General features: G+C 36.3%; 1 protein-coding gene across 7 annotated transcripts in view; it reads left to right on the top strand.

Moving 5' to 3' along the window:
- The window catches only part of LOC126297890 (uncharacterized), a 2,130,251-nt gene that overhangs the window by 2,061,955 nt on the left and 48,168 nt on the right, over nucleotides 1-20,128 (top strand). For 3 of the 7 annotated variants that reach the window (XM_049989191.1, XM_049989194.1, XM_049989195.1), the window contains one exon: nucleotides 19,302-19,463. The exons of the other annotated variants lie outside the window; for them this stretch is intronic. In XM_049989191.1, coding sequence (XP_049845148.1) covers nucleotides 19,302-19,463 — 162 coding nt within the window. The remainder of the gene's footprint in view (nucleotides 1-19,301; nucleotides 19,464-20,128) is intronic. 7 annotated transcript variants of the gene reach the window in all.

Below are 20,128 nucleotides of genomic sequence, written 5' to 3'. Positions count from 1 at the left end.
TTTTGCTCTTCAGCTAACTAAACAGCTAACTGGATAGAATTGCTTCACAATTCTGTATATGTTGATTTTCATCCAAAATTAGTAATATAAAAGAGAATCACTCCACTAGGAACCATTCATATTTAACAAATTCTATTTCTTGCTCACCAACATTTCCACTATGTGGATGATGATTATTTTCCTACAATAATTTCCATTTACTCACTTAATTGTATCTTCATTTGCAAAGTAGTTTCCATATTAATTTTCTTTATAAGTGTCCTGTTACATTTCTTTAATTGAAGGATCCCTGCCTCAGACACAGTCACTGTATTTTCAGGGTTTTCTTGCTTCTAAAAGTATAGTTTTGAAGGAATTTTTTTCCCATTTACCACAAGAAGTGTAATCTGAAAGATTAGGAATGTACCACAGATATGGCAAGGGTATGATTCAGTGGACAATACACTGTCATTCTCTGTGCAAAGGCTGTACTGTTTCCCTTGGTAGCAACATCCTTATCCTACTCTTTTGATAGTATTATTAGCTTTCATTTTCACTACTGATGGCCAATGAACTAGAGTGGACATGTGTGATACGCAAAGGCCTGGTATTCAAAACAGGTAATAAACTGGTGTGCTCTTCACATTCTGAGAGGTAAATGACACAGATGGGCAACTGCATGATTATACTGAGAAACAAAACATATTCCTGCATCAATAAGGCACAAATACAATTAAACTATTCACAAAACTGTAAACCAGAAAGGAACATTAGGAAGAGAAGGACACTATGGGGAGTGGGGGGGAGTAGGCTTGTCAAATTTGAACCCTATATGTGGAGACGTATGTGTGATCAGTGATCAATACTGCAAATAATAACCCCATTGTCAGCACCAGACAAGCGCCCTGCCAGTATGGGGTAAACCACATAACTGTGTGGAACATACCCACTGGAATTTGTTAGTGCCCACTTCACCTGCAAATTGTGCAGGGTTTGTTGCAATGGGCTTACCTTTAGCTAACATTATTATTATTTTTCTGACATAGTCACAATATATTTACAAGTGACTTGTTTTGATCATCTCAAATGCTCATCTTCAGATGTAAAGATATACATTAAAACTTCTATATGATTTGAGATGTCACATGTAAAACACATTTAGAACTATAAAATAGTGAGGTAATAAAATTCTCACACCCAGTTACTGCACACTAGGACCATGTGTTTTTTGACTCTTGAAAGATGTTATGCTACATTTTGTATAGTAGAATGAAAAATAAAAAGCCATCCACAGTCAACATTTGATGGTGATTATAGAAGCAGTAAAAATACATTATGTGTTTTGAAGCAGTGTTAGCAAGGGTTCACTACAGATCATTTCTCTTTGACTGATGTCTTGTTTTTACATCTTAGTCAAGTCTCACAGGCATTAGCAGTATAACAGGTGTACAGAAACAACTGGTATGGGTTATTTATTACGCAGGTGTCTGCAGTAGGAGGGCATCAAATATACACAGGATTATTCATAAGTAACTGTGGTATTTCAAAAGACAACTGCTGGAAAACTACAAGACCTACAGAGTATGTACACACATCAGTGGACAGAGCATCTCTCCAAGTTTGTAAGTCACATCACAGGTGCTCAAAATGGGTACCATCTGTTATGCAACAAAGATCAATACAATAGTCAAACTATTGCTACACACATCCCAATATGTCATGTTTGATATCAGCAACTGCATTAATGATCCTTCTTTGCAACTCTTTCAAATCAAGTGGCAGTGGAGACTGGAATACATGATCTTTGACATAACCTAATAAGAAGACATCTAATGGGTCTAAGTCTGCTGACCATAGGTGCCACTGAGGAAGAGCAGAGTCATGGTGGAAAGCATGTCTAATCCAACAGTGAGGCACTTTGCCTTTGAGGTAATTATGGGCACATGAAAGAAAATCTTGTGGAGCACCATCTTGTTGCAAAATCAAGTCTTCATAGCCTTGTTGTAATTGTGACATAAGACATTGCCACAATATATCCAGGTACACAAAACCAGTCACAGTGTTCTAGGGCAAAGAAAAATGGTACCTAAACTTTTGAAAAGGGCTTGACACAAAAGATGGCTAGCAAACGTGTTCTAGAATCTCATGTGGATTTTCTACGCCCCCCCCCCCCCCCCCCCCAAACACACGTTATGAGAATTCATCTTTCCAGACACATGAAACATGACTTTGTCACTGAAAACCAACTTCTGTGGAAAACCAGCAGCCACTGTGAGTCATTGTGAAAGTCAGAACAAAGCTTTTTGTCCCAAATAGTCAGTACATTTAACAACTGCAGGCAATCTGGTTTCACACAAAGACAATTGTGTAGAATGTGCCAGGCAGTTGATAGCTGTAGCATAAGTATCCAATTATTTCAGCAGAAAATTATGCGAGTTTTGCAAATGTGCAGATTATAGTACCATTCATCAGGTGATTTTGTTGATACATCAGCTCATGACATATCCCCACATGCCATCAGTTAATCAGGTATTGTTAGAATAAAAGTAACATTAGTACAAATCTGCCATGCAGAATAAAATGGGTCCAGGGTTTTTGATCATAAAATAATAACCTGACAGTATTTGTACATTTTTTTTAAATTCTTTTCTGATATAGCAGATAAATTCACAATTGTTAACAATCAGCAGTTCCATCTTGGTGATAAATTCAAATCTTGTCTTCCACTCTACAATGCAGTACAGAGCAGAACAATTATGTGAACCATAACTGTGCTGAGCACTCCTTGAACTGGCAACTAACTTCCATTGCCACTGACACTGTCTCACAGTCACAACTACAGTCAGTTATGTAACAACTTTGCCAGGGTAAAGCAAAGCTTGGTTTTGCAAGCCACATCCGAGCCTGCCACAATACGGAGTAAACGACTGATGGAGTCACTGTTGCTGGACAAAGCGAGGAGGACATGATGATGATGATGATGATGATGATGATGATGAGTGATGATGATGATGATGATGATGATGCAACAACTCAGTATTGTTATAATTATTATTTTGTATAATTTGCCAATTGGAGAAAAAATTGGGCAAAATTAATTATTGGTAATAGTGCACTCAGCAGAGAATATCAACATATTTTACATAAATAATTTTGTAAAATACAGTCTTTCAATTATTAGCAGTTCCTCCTCACATGTGTGAACAGTTTCTTTGGGCCCCTGACAAACACACTCCCCCTTCTCTGATGATGTCTCAGCCAGCCTGTTTACATGAGCAGCCAATCTCATGGAATGTGGTGTTTCGTTTGTTGGAGCTTTTACCTGATAATTCAAGGATAGAATATGCATCCATCATTCACCTATACACCATGTTCTGACCTGCTTGCCCCTGCATTGAAATAAGTGTCTGTAATTAGTTCATTTCATCCAATCAGCAATTCAAGCAGTTCCTTCTTGTTTACTGTGTGAATTTCTAACTCCTCCAGTATGTACTGATAATGTCCCTTGTTGACTGTGCTGACAACATTGCAACATGCTTATAATCCAAACTATTCACACGACATTCCTATGAGACATGGCATTATCAACTTCCATTTCACCGCTTGAAATGGTGGTCATGATCCATGGCCCAAATTTCAGTCTTAGTGGGTAGGCAAATATTATTGGCAAATACATCACGGGACTAGTAATCATTCTAGAAAACATCACAGGTACTTCTAACAGGACACACTTTGTCTCTTGCAGGATAGAGACCTTCTCCAGTATAAAGTGTCAACTTGTTCCTGCAGCCCATTTCTGTCTTACAACGTGCAGGCACCTTAACATCATCTTCCTCAGTCAGTGGTTGAAATGAGACACTCAAGATGGATGACCTGCTTGGTTGCTAGGTTTTAACCTTTAGGACTTCTACCTGTAGGGTTACAGGGAAAGTATCATGTATGTAGAACTTGTTTGAGATTTGCAGCCACTGGAACAATGCATTCATATTACTTATGATACCATTCTGGTGGAGGTTGGTGCACTTGAATAAGTATGCTAGTCCACATCATGATGTGAATATAGATGCCTTGTGGTCTGTGGAAAACACTTGGAAACCTCTCCTAGGCTTGTCCATAGGAATGTGCTGTACAAGAACTTTTCAGTGTACGGTTAGAAAACCCTCTCACATGGAAACCATGCATTTGCAGCATATGTTCGTTAAACATTATTTGGTATTATCTCTTACAGATTTTTCCTATTGCTCAGAATCATCCTCTACATGCTATTACAATTAATGGGACCTATATATTATAAGACTGGAAGTTCTGAATCTAGTTATTTAGATAAGCAATAGAAATTATACCCATTGCTATATTCTTTTAATTTATTTCTGATTTACATGATTACTAATTTCCTGCATCATGCTTGAAATAAATTTGTTAAAGATTATACTCTAATTGTACTTTGGTGATCTAAATCACAATATCTGCACTAACAGAATTTACAGTCCTAGATTGGTAGCAAAATGTCCTCTTAAACATCACAAATGTTAGAAACCATATTTTTTCCATAGAAAGAATAATTTACATATTCATTTTCCCAGTGATGTCCCGTATCATCACTCTATCATTTGTCAATAATAATATATTGTCCAATTCACAATTTGCATTTCTTAAGGGTTCTGATATAGAGAAAGCTGTTAACACGTAAAATGATAATGTACTTAAATCATTACATAACAAATTAGAGGCTACTGGCATTTTCTGTGACCTGTCAAAAGCCTTTAACTTAGTGAATCACAGCATACTCTTTTAAAAAATTAGAATATTATGATGTCACTGATGGTGGTGCGAAATGGTTTGAGTCTTATCTAACTAACAGGAAACAAAGCATGTTGTTGCAAAATACCTGTGTAGTAAAGAGTCAGTCTTCATCTGATTGTAAGTTAATTACATATGGTATTTGTTAAGGTTCCATATTGGGTCTATTGCTTTTTATTGTGTAAGTTAATGACCTCTCATCTGTTACATTGCCAGATACTAAGTTCATTTTGTTTGCACATGATACAAACAATGCAATAGTAGCAAATCAAGTACAGATTTAGAAATGGCTGCTAATCAGATTTTCACTGACATTAATAAATGGTTTAAAGCTTAATTTATGATCATTAAACATTGAAAAGACTGACTATATACTTGTAAGAAATTTCCTTCCAGCATGTGCATAACATATGAAGACATGCAGATTGAAGAAATTGACAGTTAAATTTCTGGGATTACTACTTGATAGTAAATTCAGTTGGGAAAGGGATACCACATAGTTGCTGAAGTGCCAAACCAAGTTTGTATTTGCAGTGAGAATGATGTCAGATATAGGAGCTATAAACATAAAAAAAACTTGCATACTTTGCTTCCTTTCATTCTACTGTGTGGTGCAGTAGATGCCGGGCAGCGAGTGCTCCATTGCCCAGCAATCACATGCTGTGTCACCCATCTACTACTGTGGTACGACATGACTACGTTTAAAGCATAAGCAAATAAATTTTGTACTCACCCATGTCACACAAGGAGATGCTGGAACTGCCTGCCATTATTTTCCACGCATTTCTGACATCTAGTCAAGAAATTATTAATCACATGATGTAATTCTCTCTGAGATATTGAATTAATTGAGTCACAGATATTATCGTTGAGTTCCTGTATCATGTGAGGATTTGTTGACTATACATTATGCTTCGGTGCACCCCACAAATAAAAATTGTACAGAGTTAATTCAGGACTTCTAGTGGGCCAGATATTATTGCTAATCACTCACTCACTGAACACATCATGAACTGCATGCAAAGGGACATGGGCCACATGAGCCCTTGCTGAACCCTGTTTAAAAAATGTGAACCTTTATTCTGTCTCACTCACTTCATTAAAAAACAGTCACAGAATGTTTTGCACATATCGTTCACTTGTAACTATGTCATTAAAAAAATTGGACGTATTATTCTCTCAACACTAACTTTGCACCACAGCCCTATTTTCTGATCATGTAGGGGTTCCTCCTGAAGCACAACAGATCTGTCTGTGCTACCAATGTCAACAGTTTTGGGAATTAACATACCTCATGCCCATGTAAATGGAACCAAGCCTCCAGGTGGTATGCAATGTCATCGAGATGAGCTTCTGTGACCACATTAGGTTGTCATTTACATTTCTTGTTTTGAACACTTCCTGTTTCAAAAAAAATTATTCACTAATTTGTGAACTGCATCACAACTCGGAACCCGAACGCCTGGAAACTTCTGTTCAAACAATCTCCGAACAGTACAAGCAGACTCTGTACACACACACACACACACACACACACACACACACACACACACACACACACACACACACACACACACACACACGAATTGTAAATAAACACTCATTGTGGAACTGAATAATCACTCTTGCCATTGTTGTGTTTGCAAACTTCACTGTTACACTTGTGATGCCTATTTTACTGGTCGAATGACACTGGCTGACAAGGCATGTATGTCTGTATGGCCTTCAGGCCCAAACCTACAAAAAATAAAGAGGAGCATAGTGCCGTCACATGGGTCCCCCTCGACTGGCAGGTGCAGTTTCCATGGCCAGACTGCAATACCCCGGGCAGGCAATCATCCGATAAATTGAACACCCTGTATTATGTCATACAGGATCAAATTCTGGGCAACTTGTCAAACTGAGCAAAAGTTTTTAGCATCAAAAGCGATTAATAAGACTCATTTGTGGTGTAAATTCGAGAACATCATGTAGAAACTTGTTCAAGGATCTTTGTATTCTAACCACTGCTTCTCCGTATATTTATTGCTTAATGAAATTTGTTGCAAGTTAGATATCTTTGTTTCCAACTAGTAGCCCAATACATAGTATCAGCGATATGAAGAAGGAAAACTCTACATAAAAACCTAAAATCACTTGCCTTGGTCCAGAAAAAGGTCCAGTATTTAGGAACACACATTTTCAATAAATTGCCAACAACCATACAAAACTTGGTTTTGGATAAAGCACAGTTTAAACAGAGCTGAAAAGACATTTGTTAGTCAACTCCTCCTACTCTATAGATGAATATCTTTACAGGACTGTTAGACCATCTTACGTACAAGTGTGTACTAGATTTCAGTTTTGACAGCAGTTGGTTGCAACAGTGAAGATTAGGTATTTTGTGTATGACAAATTTATTAAAGTGCATAACTATGTTTCATTCTGACAGAGTGTTAATTCTATAAATATTAGCAGGTCCAGTTTACTGCAATGTATTCGCTATTTGGACAATATCCTGAAAAATGATCAGGATAGTGAGTATTATATTCAGATATTTTATGTTTTTTATGTTACGTTTTCTGATTTGTCCCACACCCATGAGAATCATCTCATTTTTGGGCCTATGGAACAAAGACTGAATCTAATCTATTCTAACAAAAAGAATTAAATCCCTCTATCACTGTAAGCTACAGTGTCAACTAACAGCAGTAGTAGAATGATTGTTTCCTCTTTTTTCATCATATCCTCATTACTTTGTGCACAAGTTGCTGAATATCACTGTGTTTAGTAATAATCATCATATGGCTTTCACCAATAAAACAAATCATTTAATATTACAATGCCTCCCATTGGTCATAAGAGAGAGATGTCAACACCACCTCACTTGATGTAGTGCAATGATGCAAACTGTATATTATGAACATCATTATTCAATAGCCTACACAAAGTTTTCTTTTTAGTATCACCACAGCCTTATACTCAATATTCAGTACTGCATAAATCACTTTTAGATTGGTTTTGTTTGGACAAATCACAGCAAAATTATATTTTACTGTCTTGCTGTGTGGGAAACATTGATTCCATTGTTAGTTATTCACTGAAACCTCATGAATGTAAACTGACATTAAAAAAATTGGACCAAGACCATTAATAATTGAAGATATATTGCAAATTTTACTGTAAAATTCCTTCAGACTGTTGTCAACCTAAGTGCTGTGCATTAAAAAGATGAAAAACTTCAGTATAAAAAACAAAATTTGCCTGAAAAACATTACTTTAATGAAATTTAGTTCACTGAAACAGTTATTATGTATTTAAACCTGGTGTTGCACAAAGGTCTCATTACTTGTGCTGACTAACCACAAAGTCATCATTAAATGGTTTGTCATCTTCAGATGGTTTGAATAGCAATACTTTGACTGAACATTCCTGGAGAGACACAGATGTGTGTAGTATACTAACCTATTTCTGAGAAGCCAATGGATCCATTACACATCAGCATTTGCATTTTGGAGAAACAGTTTCTGGTACTACGAACTTGCAAATAATTTACATCAAACCAAAAACTAACTTCAAGTAAGTGGTATGCTCTCCCATTTTATCAAGTATTTATTTATTTATTTATCACATTCTTAGTCTTGTCACAAGTTTCATGATGATGTCTGACAATTTATCCCATGTTTTCTTATGAATAAATACTTCTTTTTAAAATGTGATGGTGAAATTCAAGATTTTACGTCACTGTAGCTTAGTTGTCAGTCTGAAGAACTGGTACTTGTTTCTTCCTCATTCTTCTAAATAACTGCTCATTCAAATTGTTTCATCTTTGCAAACATAAGCTCTGATTCAGTGACAAATTTGGTGATAATGTGTCTCATATTTAGCCATGAAGTATCTAGCATGAGTGATCACTACAAATGATGTTGAGCTACCAGTTATATCATATCCATAAAACAATGCTGCACTGTTACTATTTAATATTCCACTGCTTGTATTTGGACAATATAAAAAAATACACAAATCAATTACATCAGTGCAATATTTAGGAATGTTTGTTTCACTTTCACTATATCGTTGAAGGTATCAGAATCAAGGAAGCTTGGCAGAAAGCTACATTATAATCAGTATAAGATCTTGTTCTAGTCATCAGATCATTAGGTGCACAGCTCCAATTGCTTGCAGATAAGGGAACTTACTACTTTCAAAGTTTGTAGCTCCTTCATCAGAGGTGTTCAAACAAGTTTGCACTCTTGAGAAATGAGGCATTTCAATAAATACAATGCTTGTGCTTTTTGACATATTATTATTACATTATTACTGCCTGTTACAACACCTGGTTTCAACATTGTTTTCTAATTAGCTTTCAGCTCTTTGATAAAGTTTTCAATACATTCTTGATCTGTGGCCATAACTAATCCATATTTAAGAACAACAATATTTTTATCATTTATGTTTTTAATATGCGAACAAATGTCTAGTTCACTTTTCTTGAATCCTAAAAAGCATAAAAAGTCCTTGACACCACAAAAACTTCATTTGAGCCTGCAAACTATATTAGTATTATCATTATATCCATTTAGTTGTTGCATGTGTATGATTTATTCTGGTTCTCCATATAAATATACAGTGGGTACATCAAGCTACATAATATACATTTTCTCAGTTGTAGAAGCATTGAACAGTGAATTAACATTACTGAAATTTACAACTAGACTAAACATTTGTGTTTGTCCTTTACCATTACATTGGTTAAATCCCTTAATGACAACTGTGCTTTGTCAACACTATCAACTTCTTAGAATTTTGTTTGGAAAACCCAGTTACAAAGATTCATATTTATTCACCTTTAAACATTTTACATGTAATCAGTATCATATAACAAAAGTTACAAATACATTGTATACATCTATATATACATACACTCCTGGAAATTGAAATAAGAACACCGTGAATTCATTGTCCCAGGAAGGGGAAACTTTATTGACACATTCCTGGGGTCAGATACATCACATGATCACACTGACAGAACCACAGCCACATAGACACAGGCAACAGAGAATGCACAATGTTGGCACTAGTACAGTGTATATCCACCTTTCGCAGCAATGCAGGCTGCTATTCTCCCATGGAGACGATCGTAGAGATGCTGGATGTAGTCCTGTGGAATGGCTTGCCATGCCATTTCCACCTGGCGCCTCAGTTGGACCAGCGTTCGTGCTGGACGTGCAGACCGTGTGAAACAACGCTTCATCCAGTCCCAAACATGCTCAATGGGGGACAGATCCGGAGATCTTGCTGGCCAGGGTAGTTGACTTACAGCTTCTAGAGCACGTTGGGTGGCACGGGATACATGCAGACGTGCATTGTCCTGTTGGAACAGCAAGTTCCCTTGCCGGTCTAGGAATGGTAGAACGATGGGTTCGATGATGGTTTGGATGTACCGTGCACTATTCAGTGTCCCCTCGACGATCACCAGAGGTGTACGGCCAGTGTAGGAGATCGCTTCCCACACCATGATGCCGGGTGTTGGCCCTGTGTGCCTCAGTCGTATGCAGTCCTGATTGTGGCGCTCACCTGCACGGCGCCAAACACACATACGACCATCATTGGCACCAAGGCAGAAGCGACTCTCATCACTGAAGACGACACGTCTCCATTCGTCCCTCCATTCACGCCTTTCGCGACACCACTGGAGGCGGGCTGCACGATGATGGGGCGTGTGCGGAAGACGGCCTAACGGTGTGCGGGACCGTAGCCCAGCTTCATGGAGACGGTTGCGAATGGTGCTCGCCGATACCCCAGGAGCAACAGTGTCCCTAATTTGCTGGGAAGTGGCGGTGTGGTCCCCTACGGCACTGCGTAGGATCCTACGGTCTTGGCGTGCATCCGTGCGTCGCGGCGGTCCGGTCCCAGGTCGACGGGCACGTGCACCTTCCACCGACCACTGGCGACAACATCGATGTACTGTGGAGACCTCATGCCCCACGTGTTGAGCAATTCGGCAGTACGTCCACCCGGCCTCCCGCATGCCCACTATACGCCCTCGCTCAAAGTCCGTCAACTGCACATACGGTTCACGTCCACACTGTCGCGGCATGCTACCAGTATTAAAGACTGCGATGGAGCTCTGTATGCCACGGCAAACTGGCTGACACTGACGGCGGCGGTGCACAAATGCTGCGCAGCTAGCGCCATTCGACGGTCAACACCGCGGTTCTTGGTGTGTCCGCTGTGCCGTGCGTGTGATCATTGCTTGTACAGCCCTCTCACAGTGTCTGGAGCAAGTATGGTTGGTCTGACACCCCGGTGTCAATGTGTTCTTTTTTCCATTTCCAGGAGTGTATATTTGACAAGACAAATTGCCTGCATAATATTATATTTCTAATTTTGTAATATATACTCCTTTCATAAAATGTACCTTCAAAATTCAATATAATTTATTATACTCCCTTGAAATTCTTGAGCTGTATAAAATACTTTACTTTTTATCCATTTTGCAACTTGTGCTTTAAATTTATCCATGGGCATAGAATGTCCACTTTTGGGTAATTTATTAAAAAATGTGGGTGCGGGATACTTATAACGGCAGCGAATCTTTGATAGTCTGGCAAACAGGATGTCAATTGTATGTCTACTTCTTGTATTATATGAATGCATTGCCATCCTAAGGTCAAAGTTATTTAAATTTTCTTTGGCATATATGAGACAGTTATAAATGTACAAGCCAGGTACTGTCATTATATTTAATTCCTTAAAATGCTGCCTGCATTGTCTTTGGGTGGTAGTCCTACAAGGCATCTGATTGCTCTTTTTTGCCATTTAAACAGTCTTTGAAATTGGGCAGTTTCCCCATAGTATAATCCCATAAGTAAGATCTGAGTGGAAGAAGGTAAAGTATGCATATACTAGGAGTGTTCTACTAACAGTGCCTCTCAGTTTATGTAACTAGAAGATTACACATGAGAGTTTTTTGCATAGCATGCCTGTGGGAGTTTCCCAGTTAAGTTTTTGGTCAATATGGGTCCCTAGTAGTTTTACAGATTTGTTTTCATGTTGGGGCATTCAAATTAAATACAATATCTTCTGTCTTATTATTATTTATCTGTATTGAATTTGTGCAAAACCAGCTTGTGCATCTGTCCATTGCTATTGTTACATTATTCTGTAATTCATCCAAGTTGTTTCCCTGAGTAATTAGCATTGTATCATCTGCATACAGTGCTGTGTCACAAGGTAATGAAGAAGGCAAATAATTTATGTAGACTACAAAAAGGAAAGGTCCTAGTATGGAGCCCTGTGGTACTCCTTTGGAAACTGGCAAGAAACTGGATCTTTTTTCATTTATAGGCACTGTTTGTTTTCTGTTGCATAAGTAAGATTGTAATAGTTGGAGAGCACTCTCCCCTATTCCATAATACTGTAGCTTTCTTATTATAATATTGTGGGATATAGTATCAAATGCTTTCTTAAAGTCCAACGGTCTCGCACTAATTATGGATTTATTCTCAAAGGAGTTGTATACCTCAGTGACAATGCTCTCTGCTGCCTTCACAGTTGAGAGACTGGTTCTGAACCTATACTTCGTGGAACGTAGCAGTTTATTCGATTCAAAATACTGGCTCATTTGCTGATGAATACAGTACTCTATTATTTTTGAAATTATGGGAATTACCGAGAGGGGTGAGTAATTGTTAGGTAAATCTTTGTCACCTTTCTTAAACACAGGTATGATAACAGAAATTTTTAAACAACCTCGGTAAACACCTTCATTTAATATCTTATTTGTTGCCCTTGTTAAGAGGATTATTATTTCTTCTCTTATATTTTTTATAACATGGTTAGATAAACCATAGTAGTCTTCAACTCTGGAGTTACTGAGCTTGGTTATTGATTCACTGACCTGTCTAGGAGTAACTAATGCCCATTCAAATTTATCATGCAGCTTTCTGTATATTGTAGGTAGCAGTGTTTCTGCCTTCCTCACATCTTCCTCTATCTTAATGTCAGAGACAGGATTGGCAAAATGTGCATTTAATAAATGTGGAGGAATTCGTATACTGGTTTCTTCCTTTTGGCAGTTTATTTCTGTTTTAATGGCTTTCCATGCTGCTTTGCATTTATTTGTGAAATTGAGTATGAATGTGTCATTGTCTCCATTTTTAATTTCCAGCTCAGATTTTTTCCCATTAGCTCATTTCATTGACTGTAGCATATTTCCAGGTGATGTACTACTGATGTTATGTGCATCTTCTAGGCTTTCAAGCTCTTCTCTTCCATAGACAATTTCAGGAGTCAGGATCAAAATTCTCTAGATACTATGGTTTCTTTAGTCTTGAGAGATCTCTTAGTTGCCAAGATGTTGCTTGAGAAGACATTCTTCAGCTTCCTCCCCATGCTCCAAGTCTTCAGAAGTTTGTTCTCTTCCTCTGTCAAATATCTTCCCTGATCATTGTGCATTTCAATACAAGTATCACAACTGCCTTTAAAGCAAATAGACATCTCTGCAAAGAATGACTTTTTTTCTTCCTTTGCCCAAATTCTATGGATTTCATCTACACCACATCCTTCAAAATATCGTTTGGCTGAATTTTGTAAATTTTCCTTTCTCTCTTAACTGCTATAGAAACATAGCATGTAGACCCTATAGTACAAAATTGTTTTATATTTCCCTTCTTGTCTGTCCACATAGTTCATAATAACCAACATATTGAACAGTCAACTTTCTATTATCCCATTCTTTCAACTCTGCCCACATTGGTTCTAGAATACTGACGTTTTCATTTGAGTGTCTGAATGGTCTTGCTGTCTCAATTATTGTTGACATTTTCCTCTTGCTGCTATATTGTGTTAAGGGTTCTGAGAAGCTATTACTCTCTGGGCTATTCCCTGTTTTTGTAATATTTCCTGAACTTGTTCACTGTCAAATTCATCACCATTCTCACTGAGAATTTCTTCAATTGTGTGTTCTAATGATTTTAATGTTAAAAGTATCTTTCAACACATATTGGAATTCTGACTTTTCCCTCACTATTTAACAGTAATGGAATTTCATATAACTGTCTTCAAAAACAACTATTTAAGTACCTCTTCTCCTGCATGGTTTCTCAGAATTACGTCAGTTCAGCAGGTTTTGCTGCTCATTCTTGATATCCAAATGGCAGTTTATATGTCTTTTCAAAATATAGTCTATTTTTCACTGACCTTATATCCCATACCCCATTCATTTTCCAGTTTCTTCTAAATTTGGTGATTGTCTCGATGCCCTCATCTCTCTTGGTATACCTGTAATAGTGAGGCATCACTTTTTATTTATTTATTTATTTATCCATCTATAGACAATAAATATTGTGTGGAACATACAAAATTTTACATTAAGTAGTATAAAGAATAATACATACAAAATTGTACAAAAAATGTACAAAGAATAATACTTGGTCATACAAGACAGAGTAATACAACTTTTTATACATGTATACTAACAGTATTGTAACTGTATAGTCTGTTTGCCCTAAGGCTTTACATTTGTCTTCCCTAAACACGAAGCACTTATATTCATTACAATAATTCAGTAAAGATTTTACAACACTCAACAGCTGTCCATCAGATACGCAAAATTAACAGAAACTTTAGGGGTTGAAAGACAGTGTTTCCAGTTTTGCCTTAATAGAAACATTGTCATAATTATTTATTGGTCTAAATAGTCATTTACTGAGTAAAAACATTGTTCAAGTAGAACTTCTTTAAATTCTACTGTAAATCTGTTTTCATATTCTAATTTTCTCATGTTGGTTGGTAGGCTGTTCTAGAGTTTTTTACCAGTACAGCTCACATGTGTGTGTGTGTGTGTGTGTGTGTGTGTGTGTGTGTGTGTGTGTGTGTGTGGTGTGTGTTCTTTTTGTTTATATATACAAGAAAGGTATTTTTAGAACTTGTTGAATAAGGGATTGCATTGTGTCTCTGGATAACTGTGTATTATTATTCGAATAGCCCTCTTCTGTAACAGAAAGATTTGTTTTAGTCAAAATGTGGTGGAACTGAAAATAGTATTCTGTATGTTGCAAGAGACTGAAAACAGCCAAAATATGCCATCCTGTCACCCTCTGTACAAAAATTTGCAATAATTCTAAGAGCAAAACAGGCTGCATTAAGTTTCTGCACAAGTTTCATTACGTGGTCATTAAAATTAAGATTTTCATCTACATGAATCCCCAGCAATTTTTTGAAGCCGTTCTGTCTATGGACTTGCCACCCAACAACAGATCAAGATTTACATTTTGACATATTTTCCCAAACTGCATATAATTTGTTTTATTTGCATTTAACATCAACCAGTTGACATTGAACCAAGTGTTTATTACTTTAACACTAGTTGTTTGCAGCATTTGCTTTGCTGCACCTATTATCACACTAGTGTCATCTGTGAATAATATGGCCTTTGTTGCTCCATCTGATGTGTGAATGTCATTTATGTAGACAAGGAACAATAAGGGACCTAGAATACTGCCTTGCAGCACTCCTCTTTACAGTTTTTTTTTCATCTGATACTAAATTTATTTTCTAGTTGGATTAATCTGACACCAGTTCTGTGTTCTGTTTTGTAGGTATGATTCAATTTACTTTTTCCCCACCCCATAAATACCTAATGCTTCCAGTTTTTCTAAAAGAATGCCATGATTGACAGTGTGAAAAGCTTTGGAGAAATCTAAATTGTCTTTTTCTAGATTTTTGGTTATTTGTTCAGTGTAGTACATTAGTGCTGTTTCTGTATTTTTACCTGTCTGGAAGCCATGCTGATTTCTATTTAGTAACTTAAGGTCATTTAGATATTTGTTGATTCTGTGCTTCATTAATTTTTCTATTATTTTGGAAAAAGCTGGAAGGAGGGATATTGGCCAACAGTTTTCTATCTTACGCTTGTCGCCGTTTCCAGAAACACTCCTTCACTAAATGATAAATTGGCTATGTATGCCAAGGGCCTTGTAATTTCTGCAGCTGTCATTGTTATGATATAAATAGGCACCTCATCTACTCCTGCTGTTATTGTAAGTTTCAAGCTTCATGTTCATCTGTTGGATTTTTTTAATTTTTTTATTTATTTATTTATTTATTTATTTATTTTTTTTTTTTTTTTGCATAATGAAATAATTGTTGATGTAATTTTGCAAATTTGATTTTAATATTGACTTTTTTTTCTTTTTGAGAGAATGATATACTGGTCTTCACACCTTTTTCCTGTCTCAGTCTTCATAATACCTCATATAGCTTTTGATTTGTTATCAGACTGTCTTATTAAGTTATCATTACTCACAAATTTTGCCTCAGCAGTTACTTTTTTCATGTATCCTCTTGTAATTCTTAACATATTCTATGAGCTGTGGATCTGTAGATGTCTTCAATTTTGAATTCAGTCTATTTAGAGTTCCACAACAAGTTTTGATGCCAGCTGTGATCCAAGAACTTGGCTTTTTATTGTGTAATTTGATGTGATACTTGACAGCTTCTTTGGAAAGCACATTTTGAAATATTCCATGAAAAATTGAAGAAAAGGTGTTAATAGAATCTTTTTTTACATACTTTGCTGGTGCTGATGATGGTTCTAATGCTTTTACCTCTTTTTGAAGTGTTTTCGTTATGGAGTCTGGTGATGGCGATGCAATTATCATTTCAACTCTCTCCTCTGGTAGCCCTGATTCCTTGCATTGTTAGTCATGTCACGTGGAAGATGCATTTCCTGGCCCTTTTGCCTGTGATGAAATGATGCTGCAGCATTCATCTTTGACATACTAATGTAGGAGGTGGCCCAAATTCAGCTAAGTACAAAATCTTGCACTTCATACATTTATTTACTCATATAAGCCAAATTCCTGATTTTTCTTTGTGTGAGACTGTGTATGCCAGATAGGTCTGATCAAAAATTATAAATTTTAATATTTTACACTTCCTGTTGCTTATCCATACTCTTTCACTGATTGCATCAAGGCTCCGATGTGTCATGATATATTGTGTATTTTTCAATATTTTGCAATTTGTGCACAAAATTCATACTATATCACAAATTGTAAACTTAATTTAAGCTTTCTAGAAACTTTTCACAACAATATTCTTGCTCAGAAACAATGATCCCCTAATTTCAATGTGTATTTATATGACAAAAGGTATATTTTTGAGAATCTTTGGACACTTACAAGTGTTGTGCGTAACATACCCTGTAGTAAACTGTGAGCTGAAATTCAATGGTCTGTAAACTTCAGTAGCAGCACATTCTTTGTGATCACACAATGTCCCACTTACTCCATATGTTCCATGTAGAACTATTTCATTACCTTTTTTGTCTCAAACCTGTTTTATATTAATCCTTAATTAATAACGTAAGCTTACACTGAAATGTTTCAATGTGCTTGGATAAATATAATAAGTTTATTGTGTCTGCATAAGTTCTAGTAAATCATTTTCATTCCAAGCTACAAGTCCATTATTTAACTCATTCCACTAAATTTTCAATACTGCCACACAAGTTGATACATGCTTACCTGTAGCTGAGCTAAAGGTTAAGAATACAGTGTGAATTATTTAAATAATGTGCTATTGAGAAGACATAATTTGAATTATTATGAAGTAAATCAGCCCATGGTGAGTTGCCTGAAAACTGAAAGATGCAGCAGCAGTGCCCATTTAGGAGTAGAAGTAACTAATTATGCTCCAATTTCAGACTCATTTCACTCCATCTAGTTTTCTCAAAGGTCCTTGAGAAAGTACCTTATGATATAGTAATGACCCACTTTTCTGACAAAAACTTTTTGATTAATTCTTAAGTTGGCTTTTATCATTGCTTTGCTACAGAGAAATTGGTATTGAAATTCACAAATGTTCTTACAAAGTCAATCAAGAAACATTATACCAGTAGCACAACCCCTGGTAATACTATGGCCATTTATTGTGTATAGCTACAATATAATTTTGTTTGCATTATGGCATCTGTGGCACCACACTTGCACAAAGTGATTCTTATCCACACTGCCGGAAACAGTAGACCAAAATAATGAGTTACACCTTGCTTTGCTGACTAGGGTACAATTAGATCTTTATCCTGGTGTAAAAACTTTAACAAATTTCATGCAAGCACACTGCAGAAACTAGGAATATCCAGATATTCAAAACCAAATTACAAAGCTATATTATTAGCCATTCCTCATATGTGTTATAAAGATATATAGATTCTGGGTTTGCATAATCAGTGGAGTCATGAGATACTGTATTACATTGACAATGGGAGAAACCAAGCAGCATAATTAGAAAAAACACCACAATATTTTGAAATTTGTTGCTTTCCTTCAAATCTTCAACCTTTTTGAGCATGTAGATTATGACAACTGTTCTTATTACATCATATAATCTGCCTATAGTTAATGCTGATGAGTTCATCAAACCTTTATCTCTGTATTTATATTTTGACTCGAGTGTTATTGATCATCAAGATATTGATTAACAAAGAAATGCAACAGCTTCTCAATGGTGCCCCTAAAATTATTTAGTGCACAACCTAAGGATATTCAGTCATTGCCTTTGGGGCAATTCAGAATTAAAATTTTGAATACATTAAAAGAGCAAACTTTGTACAGTACTGAAGAATTCTTCTCTGGGGATAGAACAGTATCTGGTGATAGAACAGTATCTGAGCTGCAACTCAATGCCATGACTACAGCAGCAAGTCCACTATTCAACCACACTATGTTCCAGTATTGATTTTATAGCTGTGTTATTACTATAAGTATGTTGTAGTCTAGGTCTTAACATTAATATGTTTTATAGCATCAATTTTAATACTGTAGTTCAAATTGCAATATTGTATCCATTTCATTGTGGTAATGTTATTGTAATGTTGACACAGACCATCCAGCCAAGGCTGGTGAATGACATAGGATTGCTAATCATTGGAACTATGGAACATACTGTGTGAACGGGTGAACTTCAAGGTAACATCTTTTGGTTGCTTGGAAGCAAATGAATCCATCAAACAAGAGCAAAACAAATAGGGAGCTGCACCAGCATTTTTAGAAACTTTGTTTAACTATTTTACTTGTAATTTCTATTTGGGTTTCATAATACATAATATTTAACTCCTGGTTTGATCCCCAAGTGACCTGCCACATTTTAACTATTTTTTGATGTAGTGCTTGCACCATATCTCAGAAAATATAGTCATCATAATGTCCTTTATGTATATTATGGAACAAATAACCACCTAGAAAGGATCTTGTGGGTTGTGCACAGTTTCTACAGCCTGATTCGTAGATCTGTATATTTTAATTGTCTGCAATATGTAAGAAACACAATACTTTGTTAAGTTATGCTCCACTTACTCACAGCACTTATGCAAGGAAAGTATTGAGATGAAGTGGCAAGATAATGCATGAGTCTTATTTCTTTTTGTCTCTCCACCTACAGAAATAAGGACTTTACAACAATGTAAATATATAATTTCTATGTTTAGGAGCAAATATATATTTATATTAATTTTAACTTTACCATTTGTTGTGCAGCCCCCCATAGCCCAAGACGACAGAAGCTGAATCTACGCATGAAAAGTTTGTCACTAGATTCACCAGAGTCTACAGAGCATGTACAGAAACGGAGACATGCAGCAGCTCAGTCAGCCTGTCTTGACCCACAGACTAGCCACTCTTCCTCATCTCGCATTGAGTGTAATCATAAAGTCATTATTCCATATTGTGATGCCTTCTAGTAGAATTATTGTATATTTACAGCCATAACATGGACAAACTAGATAACGATTTTGTGTATATTACAATTTATATTAACTGTTGTTGGCAGGCCCTTTACTGAGGTTATTATGAAACTGTACAGTTCAGCATCATAAATGAACTGGAGGAGGAAAACAAAACTGTACTTTATCAGTTTCATTTTACCTTTAAACATTTATTTTGAATCGGTTGCAATATATGTGCCCCAAAGATTCACTAAAGTTGTTGAGAAAATAACATGAAATAATTAAATACTTTAGCTTCTTTGATCAACCAACAGAAATATTTAAAAAAAGTGAATCATTTCCACTAAAAAACATCATACACAGCTAAAAAGAAATATCTTAAGAACAATATGTTTGTACATAACAGTGTCTGTGCTTAATGGCTGTAAATATACTGTATTAAATTCCTTTCTGCAATGCATCTATCACTCTTGTGCAACTTCTTTTTACAGAAAGAAACAGTGTTGAGTCCTGCACGCCCTTATACACATGCTGTATTTCAACCAACTCTATGAAATGTGAAAATCCATGCACATTGCTTGTTCTGCTAATCAGTGTCCTAATCTTTTTCTCTCCTTATTTATAAGCCATACAAGAAGT

This window comes from Schistocerca gregaria, chromosome X, assembly GCF_023897955.1.
Source record: "Schistocerca gregaria isolate iqSchGreg1 chromosome X, iqSchGreg1.2, whole genome shotgun sequence".
Taxonomy (NCBI): Eukaryota; Metazoa; Arthropoda; class Insecta; order Orthoptera; family Acrididae; genus Schistocerca; species Schistocerca gregaria.
Note: the sequence above shows the minus strand (reverse complement) of the source record. Positions and strands in the feature narration are given on the sequence as shown.